Source organism: Myzus persicae, unplaced genomic scaffold, assembly GCF_001856785.1.
Source record: "Myzus persicae strain clone G006 unplaced genomic scaffold, MPER_G0061.0, whole genome shotgun sequence".
In the NCBI taxonomy this organism is placed as follows: Eukaryota; Metazoa; Arthropoda; class Insecta; order Hemiptera; family Aphididae; genus Myzus; species Myzus persicae.
Genome location: NW_019104142.1, coordinates 118,617 through 132,971, shown reverse-complemented (window position 1 = coordinate 132,971; position 14,355 = coordinate 118,617). Strand labels below are relative to the sequence as shown.

At 29.6% G+C, this 14,355-nt stretch overlaps 1 protein-coding gene across 1 annotated transcript; it reads right to left on the bottom strand.

Moving 5' to 3' along the window:
- Positions 1-3,769: 3,769 nt before the first annotated feature.
- LOC111039175 (extensin-2-like) lies at positions 3,770-13,950 on the bottom strand. Its single transcript, XM_022322521.1, has 5 exons — positions 13,819-13,950; positions 9,543-9,692; positions 8,705-9,004; positions 4,813-5,048; positions 3,770-4,313 (listed from the first exon to the last, which is right to left on the bottom strand). The coding sequence occupies exons 2-5, from the start codon at positions 9,588-9,590 to the stop codon at positions 3,905-3,907; spliced, it is 993 nt and encodes a 330-aa protein (XP_022178213.1). The 5' UTR covers positions 9,591-9,692; positions 13,819-13,950; the 3' UTR covers positions 3,770-3,904.
- Between the last annotated feature and the right edge of the window lie 405 nt (positions 13,951-14,355).

Sequence of the window (14,355 nt, the reverse complement as noted above, 5' to 3'; positions counted from 1 at the left end):
GTACTAAAGGGAATAAAAACTAAAGATCGTCAAATATTGTATTATTTTTATATTAATTATTATAGTATCGGATTTCCCCATAATATTATGTTAATAATGTTATTTTTTATTTTGTAAATATCACGAAGTTGAAAAAAATAATCCAGTCAATTTGGGGGTGGTTTGAACCCCCAAAACCACCACCTCGGCACGCCCCTGGCCAATAGGTATTTGGTATCTAATATTATAATAATATTATATTAATAAAATTAAAATAATCATTCTCATGTGAAACTTTTGAGATATGAATTTGTATAAAATTTAAATTTAAAATTTGTACAAATTTGAGTAATAATCTTTCAATAGCAGTTGAAAAATATTAAAAATACATAAGCATAATTATTTTTTTATAAGCATTTAAAGTTCAAATTTTGACAACATTTATATCATTCAAAATTTACAAATAATTATTTAGTTGAACATTTAAGACAAGATTCCACGTAAGTAAGTTATTGTGTATCGTTATAAAACCAACAAATTTAAAAATATACAATCACAGTTTTTTTTTAGCTGCCTTACTTTCTTAAGCGAACGAAATTACATATTGAATAATCAAGATGAACGACAATAACGATATTTTTAATGGTTAAAATTATAATTACCTGTGCCAGTTCCTTGACTAGTTTTTATTTTCATTTTTTCCCTCCGATACATTACACCAAAATGCTCCAGTGTGTACCATTCCTGTGATGTTCGTCAAAATACCGACACTCGGGTGGATCGACGGCGTCGCAAGCAAGCCGAGCACGCACGAATGATACAGTAACACCGTACGCACTTGAGCATTACAGTTACATTACGGCGTTACATTACAGCGTTACATTACGGCGTTACATTACTCCAAAATGCTCCAGTGTGTATCCGCCTTAAAACATTAGCCAGGCCAGAATAAACTTACATCTGTGAGGTTAGGTAAATAAAGACATTTGAGTTTATACGGTCTTTAATATTATATACATCAAAAATGTCAATCATACTAAAATATAAAGGATAAAATTCTGCAAATTTTAATGGTAATATCTCGAAAATCGTATTTTTTGAGTTGTGTCACTATTCTTTCAGAGGTAAGATGTGTGTATAAATAGGTAGTGTACATATTTCTTATTTCAAAAAAAGTCTCATCAGTCATTATACTCTATGGGATTAATATTAGTACCCAATCTATAATAGCCAGTTCTTAATGTATCTACACACATGGAGAATTTTTTGAAAGTCTTAATGTACTATAATTAACTCATTGTTTTTTTTTATATACACCTACGGCATACATAATATAACACTTTAACAAATACCAATCAAGAGAAAACATAACTAACTGTTGTTAAAGCAACACCTGACTTACCACATTACAAATACATTATGCATTAGTATTATGTTCGTCAGATAATTTAATTTTAATGTACCTTCATACTATTATATATTAGACCAATAAAGGTTTAGGTCAATGATATATGACCGATACAATAACAAATACATTTTGGATATCTATCGCATAACTTATTAAATTAGACTCAACCATTAAATGCATAAAGCAGTAAATTGTAGGTACGCGTGTATAAAGCTAAACGACACTGTGTAGGTATTTGAGTAATGCAAAATGTGTACAAAATTAATAGATTTATAATACATTTTGACTGGTTGGATAGTTCGTTTTTACCAACTTAACTAAAAATCTACAACACATAGGTACATATTACATACAAATTAATTATAATTTCATTTATGTGTCCAAGTAAATTTATAGCTAATAACTATAGCAAAATGAATGTAATGTCAATAGGTAGTTAAATGATGAGGTAAAATATAATAATATATTTCAACAATGAATTAGATGAGCTGTAGGTATAAAACACATCATACAAGCATCTAGACTCAATTACTCATCAAAAAATCTTGAGGAGAGTTTTTTTTCTGAGCTGAGAGGTGAATGTATTAATTTTACAATGATTTGTGTTTGTTTTTGTGACAGTAAACGTGTTTCGATTTTCTGCAACAGCATCTTTTCTGGAAAGAAAGTGAATCTAAATGGTAATTTGGGGGTCAAAAGTAAAAAATTCACAACAGTTTTTTAAAGCAGCAGGATCCACACCAATAAAAATTAAGGGAAAATGGGCATTTTTATGGAAAACTGATTTTCAACCAAATCGATTTTAGTTTTTGATGTAACTCAACAAAAAGACATCGTAGATACATGCAATTTTCACTGAATGTTAATATTCACATTTTCTATACAAAATAAAATGTTCAAAATATTTCGACTTGTGTCAAACTATATTTACAAGCATATGAAACATTCGATTATTATTTATTAATTTTTAAACTAATGTCGATGAAAAATTTTTCGCTCCGTCAAAAAACTTGAAAATAATTTATAATAGGTGGCTCCTCGTAAGTTGTTTGCGAGAAAATTAAAAAAAATAGATTTAAAATTTTGTAAATACCAAGACAATTTTGCAATTATTTTGAGTTAAAAATTCAAAAAATATTTCCTTTTTATACCAAAGATTTTAAAATTGAAATATTTAATACGAGAATTCTTATAAGTTAATCTATAATACACCTATATAAAAAAAAATTAAATAATTACAACAGAATACATACAAATCAACATCAGCATTACATTTATGTATATGTTATGTGATGTACATTAAAGATAATAATTAAAATAATAATTAGTGAATACAATTTATAATAATATAATATTGTAAATTTTAATATCGGATATCCGTCGAACAGTTTTTGGACAAGACAGTGCTTATCAGCACTCGCATTAATAATTGATAAGGTATGTTGATAGTAGTTTAAAGTGCGCGCATGAGCGCGTGGAGCCTGGAATGAGCTGCAATGATCCGCTCATTCGTCAGGGGTTTGGCGTTGGTGGGAAGTCTCAGTCAACCGTGGAAGCCGCAATGTTGGTGGGGGGAGTTAGAGACGGGGAGCCAAAATGACAGATGGGGTTGGAAGGAGGTGAATTGGGGATACTTAATAACTAATAAGGGTACATCATGATTATAATCCATTTTTTTCCAGCACATTCTTCAAACAAAACTACCTAATTTGTTGTAAGTACATACCTAATAAACAATTTTTATAAATTAAAATAAAATGGTTTTGAAGAATTATAATATAATTATTTAATTCTGAACATAAAATAAATTATAAACATTGTTATAATATTATTGGTTGAGACGCAACTATGTATAAGTCAAATTCATCATATATCAAACTGGAAGTTCTTAATAATGGCCATATTTCATTGAGATTTTAAGCTTAATGTATTATGTAAGTACAATAGTTATTGTAAAAATAATATAAAATGTAAGTATTGTATGAGGACTGGTTTACAAGTTGAAAGTATAAATGTATAATACTTACTACACCTAATGCATTTCGAAAACGTAGTAAGTAGGTAGTTCCTATTATTTAGTGCATAGTAACTAAAATGGCTAATAATTAATATTATAATAATAATAATAGTAATAATATACATTAATACCTAACAAAGTTAACGGTTCTAAACTATTATTTCTTTATTTTTTTTGGGTAGGTACTACATCAAAGTGTATTTAATATTTATAGATATAATATATAGTTATAAAATGTATAGACATGATTATATTATTTTTAATATAAATTTTTTTTTTCAATATAATAAAAATTATAAAAATTATATTATAAGAATAATAGTCTTTCGTTATAAAAGTTTAATCTATATATAATGTATATGGGATAGAAAAATAGTTTTCGTTAGTTAATAATAATATTAATGATACAATAAAAAATAGCACGACTGTCTCATGGAAAGCATGCACCCATAAACTGGCCCCCCTCCCCCCAAGTCTAGTGGCGATGACTCGTCTAATGTCTATGCAACGTCGACCGTTTGATAATGATTGTTGTACGAAGGCGGCGAGTACTTGTGGCGGTTCTTTTCCGACTCCTCCCTGAGTTGGTGCAGCAGTGGCGATTCTTTGGAGTTTTGGAACGAAGCCGCCGCCAACTGCGAGTAGAGTTTGCCAGGTGGTTCGTTGGACTCTTCGACATAACCGCCGTCAGTGCCCCCCGAGTGTTGGTAGTAAGTGGGCGACGGTGGTGCCGATTGCGAGTACTGCGTGGGCGGCGATTGTGCTGCCGAATACTGAGATGATGAAGCCGGATACTGTGACGGCGGGGGTGCCGTGTACTGGGACGGCGGCGGTGCCGAGTACTGAGACGGTGGTGAGTACGGCTGAAGCGCAGTTGGATTCGGAGGATAAGGCGACCACGGAACGAACCTATATTGTAGTGTATGCAAACAAACCGATCTAAATATGGATGTTGTAAGCATAGCTTGATGGACATGTACTCAAAAAATTTTAAAAATATTCTAACTGTACACACTCAGGCCAAGAAGAGAATTACAAAATAATTACATTTAGTTTAGGTTTTGATTTTCTAAAATCGATTTTAGTTTGTTAGACACTATTTGGCTTTTTTTATAGGTAAGTACCTCGTTTGTATGAAATAAATTATCTGTTATAAGCATTATGACTTATAATATAATGTCGTATCGTCATCTATTTTAGTAGGTTCCGCCAATAAGGAATTTTTAACTGTGTAGTATTTAAAATAATATTAGGTACTGTTCATGAGTTTGGACGATCGATAGATACTAGTTTAGTTATAGTTTGTAATTATTTACGAAAAAACTATCGAGAAAATCCAAATCGTCCAGATTTAGAATTTCGTTCTATCCAGATCTATGAAAATCTAAATTATCAATATCAATCTCACCTGACTGGCGATGGCGCTGGCACGGAGCCCGCGGGTATGGCATATAGGGTGGTGACGAACACTGGGCCAGCTCGGAGGAGATCCACTGGAACCGGTGCTACGACCATGCCGACCGGGATTGACATGCGGTAACCACCGTGCAAGATGGTAACTGACTTTGGAAATGGTATAAGCGTCCGTTCATCATACAGATAAAATGGTTGCTGCAACTGCACTTGCACCGCAGGAGTAGCTTCCTGCAACCAAAATAATATTAAAATATACACCATTTAGGTGTACGTGAAATTTACTCGTTAATTCGTTCAAAGTTTTCGAAATACGATCGGAAATAAACTATAAATTAATATTATTTTGCTTGATTCGAATTTATTTTGAATTGAATTCATAAGTTCGATGAACTTAGAGATTTTAAATGTGTAAATTTTCGTTAAAAGTGTAGAGTTCGTAATTACTAGGATAGTAGGTACGGTACATACCAATACATACCTAAATAGGTACGATATATTTTAATACAATCCTTGAGGTAAATTAAAGCCCTAGCTAATGTAGTAATGCTGCACATAAAATATTATATTAATACAAATTAACTTACTAATGGAAAATGAATGAATTCATGAGCTTATTTTATGTTTATGCTTATGCATGTTCTAGTTCATATTTTAAATGAACTTTCCAAATATCATACAAACACATGTATTGTTGTGTTGTAACCATTTTATATAGTAGTAAACGGCATACCTACACTTATATACTATAGATGAAATAAATCTCAACCTAAACCTTAGAATTAAATATTATACAAACTACTTGTGCCTATATCGATGTTGAGTCGTATCGTGAGTCTCATTATGAAATCCAAAATAAATCAAATTTATAATTTTGATCACATTTTAAATTCTTCTAACAAAATATGAAAACAAGATAGTTAGAATAATCTAAATAGTCTTCCTATTTCTATGAATTCATGTAGTTACGTAGGCTAGAATCCGATTTGAAGTAATACACATATAAGTAATACATTGTTTGTACCATAGTATAATATGTTTCATTGTTTCCATTATAATTATTAATTTATCACAGAATTTAGTTGTTATGAATTTATGATATTTTTATACACCATATTTTATAGTACTAACCACTTGGCAACTAAAAAAAATGATAATAATAATTTCTCAGATCGAAATCACAGATACGAATAAAAAGTATATAAACTCTTAAAAGAGTATAAAATTACATATTTTCAAGGTTATAAAAATATATAATTGAAAATTATAGTGTAGCTCAAACTATATAATAACTATCATGATTTTTGAATAGATATTAGCTAAATTATGTTCCCGAAGCATTTTTCCAGTTTCATTATTTAAATGCTTTATCTTACGTCAGTATTCATTATTATAACTTAATCTAAACTTGACAGCCGTATAATAGATATATTATGGTAGTTAAAATCTATAATTATTCCACCATCGATGGTGAACCCACAATAATAATCGTAGGTAGTTTACGTTATATTTTCAAAGAAAATACAAATATACAAAATATTATATAATATACTAGCTGTCTTGTCACGGCGTTGCCCGTGTATTATATAACTATATAAAAAAACTTTTTTACCCCCTTAGAGGTCGAATTTTGAAAAATCTTTTCTTAGTGCACCCCTATATTGCTTAAGGAACCTCTGTATAAAATTTCAAGTCTCTAGACTCAAACGTGCACGTGAGTGAGTGAAAAAGAAAGAAAGGCATGGATAGACTGGAGTAATGAGGATAATAAAGAAAGAAAAGAAGCAATGTAAATTATATTTTTTATATATTTTTTTTTTATTTTTTTTATTTTTTTTTATGCTAATGATTGATTATCATTTTGCTCAATCGGTATAGTAGTTATGATTGGCATACGACGACTGAAATACGAAACGTACATTTGCGACTGAACATTATCTATATATCGCGTAAAAATTGCATCGATTGTTGTGCCTGATTTAGTAGTCAATATTATAAATTATCCCGAACGATCATTCCGTTTTTATCTAAATATTTATCTCATTAATATTATTGTTGAGTATTCTTTGTTTAATAACCCAACCAAAAACCCATAGCCGTTTAGTGTTTACAAAATACAGCTACGACAATCCGCGGCTGCGCACAACGACATGTCCGTGTTCGCGTTCGTACGGCCGTCCGTTCGCTATTTTTTCCTCACTACCCTGCGTAAAGAAGTTTAACTTCAAGAATTAGAAAATTAGAAAAAAAGAAAATATTTAATTTTAAATCAGTGAAGAGTAATAAGAAACTTTTTTTCCTAACGGTTATCAAATAGTTAGCAGAAATAATCAAAATGTGGTCATCGATTTAATCCAAGCGATTGCGAATAAAGAATAAAATGACAAATAATAAAATTATCAAATTATCAAATATATGTTGAAATGATATTTAATCAGAATACCAAATTGTATGTAACTTTAGTGGCAACCATTCAAAAAAAAATATACATCGATTTCCTTCGTGAATCTGAATATAATCCTTGTGAGAAATTTCTCATTAAAATGTGAGTTTAGGAAAATCCTTTCTTAGACACCACTTCACTACTACGTGGTTGTGGTACGAAGGTACAGTCAAAATGTAAATTCCCTAGCCATTAAAGTTTAGGCTCTACACGGACTAGACAGTTAGGACATATGTTTGATTATATAATATATATTATACAGATGTATAGATGTTTAGTTTATACACATAAATCAATGATAAAAAGGTAGTTTTTTGATATCAAATTTACAACTGAAAATTAAGAAAGTAATATCAAATAACTTCACCTAATCTTTTAGAATAACAAATATTAAATGTGTAGACGAATAATACAGTGCTGAACGGTTATCTAAGGACGCAAGAGTACAAACGGTAATTAGTTAAATCACGTGCAAAGAAATTGTTATTCTTTAAATAGTTAGACTAATAATTCCGTGAAATACTTTTTATTGTAAAAGTTTTATGGACAAAAGACTCGATTTGTAGCGGTCTAGTATGGTAAGGTAAAAGTGTTTTATAACCTATTTATTAAGTGTACCTACTCGACAATTTCGTAATTTTTCGCCATTTGAAGTACATGCCGTTTTGTCTACTACTTATTTACGCTTCATAAGCTTAAACGAACGAAATTTCATTAAAACTTTTAAAACGACTTGTCCTTACTGAATAAATTAAATGTTATATACCTAAATTGAACTAGGATGTGCTGAGGACGAAAGAGTGTATTTTAATATATTTTTTTTTTAGATTTATTTTAAAATATTTAAACTTTTGCTCGTATCACATTTAGTCTACATTTACCAAATATACTACCAAATATCATTGCCAGTTCAAGTGACCCAACTGAAATATAGATCCCCGTTAATCCACAAAGTACACATTATATAATATATTGGTACAATAAACTATTTTCTAGTAAGCCCAAATTATATCTGAGCATATAATATATAATATAATGACTGCAATAAATTATAGGCTATACCTACCTATATATTAATTTACATCTCCATAATAAATAATAATACTTTGATTTACACATTGTAGACTTATAAGTTATAATAAATGATGCCTTATAGATTGTATTTCATTAACAGCTAGTTAATTAGATATATAAATCATAAATCGCTGATTGTTGATAAATTAAAAATGATCATCATTACAATATTTACAGCACGTACAATTCTTTTCTAGTCCTTACAAAATTTATATTACCTATATAATACTCATAGTAGCCAGTAGGTGTGTGATTTTAAAATTACGGTTTTTATGAAATAGTTCTGTTTTTATTAATTTGTATTCCTTTGGAACATAAGGAATAGTTAAAGTAATAGCAATAGTAACAAAAAAAACTATTTTATACTTACGAATGATTTTGTCAATGATTTGCACATTATTATTGGTTCGGTTTTTGAAACGCTGTCGATCTGTGGCCGATAAATCATCCTTAGATCTGAGGACGGGACTTGCACCACTGGGATCAGTACAAAGTTAGCCACATTCACTGGTCTCTCCGTGAACACAGCTAACGGCCTTTGAAACTCAGATTCGTAATTATTTTGGTAGTTATCGTTCGACGGAGACGGCCCGTACGATTTTGGTGGATCCGATCCCCAACATACGTCCATCGTGATGACGAACAAAACCATCGTCCGAAGAACCATTTCCTCCAAAAATAATTTAATTGTTTACAATCAATTATAATAATGCATTAGCATAATAAACGTTTATACTGTAATTGTAGGTATATTATAATATATTATACCCACTTTGTTGGGAATGTTCCATTAAAATCAATTTAAGATCGTTTCCTATACCTACCCATATCGCATAATCTAATATATTTCTGGAATTACACACATTACGTCTTAGCATTGTATATTTTTATTTATATATGTATATATCTATCTATAATATACATTTATAGATTGCAGTGGAGTCACTTAAGTCAATGTTAAAAAATCGTCGGAACGAAATAATTAATGTCTCACGCACACTACAATACTGCGCAGTAATCATGCATCGACTATTCGAGTTTATACGTTATAATGTATCTTGAAGTAAAATTTGTGCACCGAATCAAAAACATTATTATAATTACGTTCGTCCGGGAAAAAAGGCGAACACGTCGATGGCGTACAACTCGTTGGACTGTCGGGGGGAAAAAATAGAAAGAAAAATAACAGGAAATCGAAAATCACTTACCTTCAGTGATGTCGCCGTCACGTCGCGGCCGGTCATCGTATCGCCCATTTCTCGACGTGTCTTATATTGTGCAGGTATTATACACGGATGAGACGTTGCTCGTTGCCTGAGCCTGAAGACCAAATGGTAGCGTGCTCACCGGGTCACCGCCTATAAAAAGGACACGCGATGAGCTTCAATGGCAAAACGATCGCGTAACAGAGGTATGAGCCGAGTGGGTAGGTAGTCTACCTATATTATATCGTAATGCGTACAATGTACATATATATACACACGTCACATTACCTGGGTGTTCAGTATGCGCAAAGCGTGCAAAAGTAAAAGTTTTCCCGAAATTTGAAAATAAACGAAATGCGACAAAAGAGCCGTGAACAAAACGATGTAGACTTATAATATAAGTATATGCGCGTATGTGTATTGTAGTAGAATAATGCTCGCGCTTTCGTCGACCTTGCGTCGACATACATATGTTATTATATTGTATTCAGACGCATTCTCTCGAATCATAATGGCCAATACATGTGTCTCTGGCATTTTTTAACATAAAAATAGTTATAACTTTGAGGTGTTTGAGGTACATGTTGCAGCAGACCGCATGAAAACCGTCTTGAACATTATTTTTTAACGACGTTCGTACATAATACAGCATATAGAGGTACAAGTGTTATAATATATATATATATAGGTAAATAGGTTAGGTTATACTTATCTATATTTAGCGCAGATAACATACATGTATACAGGTATTATATATTTATATACGTGCATCGTTTAAAAATCGCAAAAAAAGTATCTGTACCTATAAGGACATATAATAATAATAATAATAATATATATAATGGTTTCGTACGATATTTGTCAATGTTTAAATTTATAAAAATACATTAATAATAATATATGGTTGTTTGACGATGAGAAATTCAATTATCGTTTGCTTGAGCTTTTATCGTTGTGGAGACATTTATTGTAAAATTTTTATTACTAGCACTAAGAAATATGTGGTTTTAATATTAACATAACGGTCTGGCTACTTATACCTACATTTAATGTAGATTTTAAATAAATTAAAGAACTAAGGAAATAATCGAGTTGAAAAATATAGCGTAGGTATTTGAAGCTATCACTAAAAACCTAAACTCTTATTTGAAAAATTGATTTTCTTTTCATTATTATTTTGTAATATTTAATGATATTATGGCTTTGAAGTTTAAATAGTTGAATTATTACAGCTCTAGACAAAAGTATAATTCTTATAAATTATAATTTAAATTATACTTTGTAACATGCATGTTTAATCGTCATAATAATATGTATTTCCATTTTCCATAGTATTAATGTTGCATTAAAAATGAGTTGTCTGAATCATTCATCAAATTCATAAGATATGTGTATAAATAATTTGACGTGTGACTAAATTCAATATGTTTACATTTTTAAATGAAAGTATATAATAATATTTTGTAAGTAATATGTACCTACCATATAATATGTATAAATATTTTTTTTTATGTAAATACATTTGTAGAGTTGAACCAATCTCTAAAACAATCAGTATGCGAATATGTACGTAATGCATATGTTGAGACGTATATGTAAATGAATGTAATTTAAAACACATTAGGTATGAAATAAAAAATAAATATAGCGTCTCTGTTGTCGTACGTTTATAGTCATTGTACCTATACACAGTGCGAATAACATCAAGCTGTACAATGATCTATACGGATGAGAATTATAGTTATAATATTTTTATTACGCTGTTGTAAAACGATCCAAAAGAAGGATTAATATAATATATAATATGTAGGTACATTCTTGCCGCACTCCGTTAGTATACAAGTATAGGTAAATAATATAATGACGTCTGCGGTGGTTCAACTATTGTAACACTCGTATAAAGTATTATTATACTCGCTGTAATAGATAATGCGATACAAAGTTGAAAGAAATAAATAAAATTATGTTCAAACTATATAGATAGGTAGGTTTAAGCCATATTATCCCCTATACCGCAGACGCCAGACGGACAATCGCGTTATACATTATTATTTTTGCAATTTTTTTATTTCTTCTTAACGTACATTGTATGTACGTATAACACATAGTGTCGAGAGTTGGGTTTACAGCTCAGTCGTTGACTGAAGAGGTCCTCGACTCCGAGGTTTGCCCACACTTTTATTGCACTTATGTTATTACGTACCGACATATAAATATATTGCTAGATAGTTATAACGTCCGACCTAATATCCGAGCGCATTAAGCAACAAACAAATATCAAATGTTTTAATTTTCTTATGCATGGTTAGGTACACGAAACAGTGATATATATAAATATTTAAACGTGCGTGGGACATGATATTATTTATTGCATATTGTATTATATAGTAGACATGTAAGTACGATAGCTATATGCGTGAATGGACCCTAACCTTTCCCGGACGTCGGAAAAATTATTAAAATAATAATATAGATTTGAGCACCGTATTCATTATGTCACGTCAGTGTCAAGTTGAAGAACAACACTCTGACTATCGTGTAGTATTATAATATTATATACGTGATGCCATGAATTATTTGTACTAAGGAAATGGATAGTTTTCTATTTATATCAAATTATACGATTCCGTTAGATTAATAATATGCCGAAAGTTCATGGCGCGTTGGTGCAGTAGTACATAGCTATATATCGTATAGAGTGATCTAAAACTTTTAAAAATCATATATTTCTTGGTCGGTGTATTGACCTCTTTAATAATACGTACTATTTTATAGAGGCCTACTTATTTACATTATTAATGTTCACAAATATTCCAAAAACCAGTTTCTTTGAGATTTACTGTTAGTAACTATACACCACTTTATGACGACAGTATATATATTTGGCAAATGGCAAAAATTCAACAAAAAATACAGGGGAATGTACAATTTGGAATTCTAAACATTTTGCGAAGTATAAAAATTTGCATTTTAGAACTGTAAACTTGTACATTTGTTTATTGGATACATTTGGGATGCATCGATGTCATTCACATATAGGTTAGATAACTACATATTTTATTTATTTTTTACTAATAAAAACAACTTCTATATACGCACACAAAAAAATTATACCACATTAAGTACACCAATAATATTAATAATATTTGAATTTGAATTGTATTAATAATTAATAACTAATATATATTATAATAAACTATAGGTATATTATATCTTACAAGTATTTAAATAGCTTTGATATTAAGCTATTAACTAATTCTTCATTGCAGAATATTAAAAAGAATTTCAACCTTTCAGATTACTTACATACCTATGGTGATATAAACCATTATTGGAATGATTATTATGCTTATTCATATACAATTATTTATATAAATAAATACATTATGTTTATAATAAATTATTAATGGTTAGGTATAGTTAAAGGTATTTATTATTACTCAATACTATTTGAATATTAGATTTAATTATGTATTTATATATGAGTATTTGTATATTGTACCATTTATATCTATAGAAATTTGTTCAGCATATGCCATGTATATGAATTATAATATGCTCTAATTTTACTCCTTTTTTGCTTTAGATATCGAAATATCAAAGCGATGTAATAATACACATTGAATGTTTTAATATTATATAAGATATTATTCAATGTAATAATATATTTGAACTTTATAATATTTATAGGTAACTAATAATATAGCAATATATAATTTACTATTACGTAAGACGTATTGTTTTATTTTAACTTCAAAGCATTGGTGACTGTATTTCATTCGTTGAAATGTAAGAGTATTAACAGAATATGCGTTTAAACATTTTAAATGTTCAACACTAACAGGATTTAACATTGTAATCATTATATATTTATTTCCTACTCATAAGAGTAATATTTTAAATCAGTGTCTATAAAACAAACCTATGGCAAATTAGATGTAAACAATATACATAAATAACTTTGTTATCGAATTATAATTTGGATTTGGAGTAATAAACAAAAACAAATGAAAATTATAAATACAGCTAAAATATGCATTATTATAAATTTGGTTAAAAAAACCAACTAAATACTGTTAAAGAATTAAAAATGTTGAAATTACATTTAAAAAAAATGACAAATTAACAAAATAAAATTGCATATTTATTATATACTTTTATGCTTAATATTCCTGAATAATCTAGTTGTGTTTCGATCGTTTAGTATAAACACTCAAATGCATAATTGACTTTTGGTTATTAACATTATAATAAAGAGTAAAATAAAAATAAATGTTACCTGACAAAAATGTATGATGTTATATTGCAGCACACTCCTTGGATTTGTTCATCTGCAAAAAAATGTAGCACTAGTCACTAGTATCCAGAACCGGAACAGACATGAGATTAAATTCGAATTCGAATGATACTCAGTTCGGCAGGTCACTTGTTCTACGTCCTGACGCTCGCAAATACCCCCACCATAGCAGGTATCATTTTGAAATACCATAAGATACAAAATTGTAGTCATTCCGCAGTGGTAAATGAATATAATGTTAATACTTAAGTCAATTGGTATGTAATTTTTTTTATCCATCCCGTTCCAGACATTAAATAAAACGTTTTTATGTAAATCTTAAAATTAATTTTATTTTTCATCTGATTTAATGACGTAGTGCGTTTCGTTCAAAATTTACCGGCATGCACTGCAAGATTAAGACGCCATACCATATATTTAGTCTTAAACTCACGAGTCATGGCGGTGATGGTATTATTATTTATTAAACTAGGTATAATATCTATAATTTACCCATCATTTTTGATACAAAAATATGTT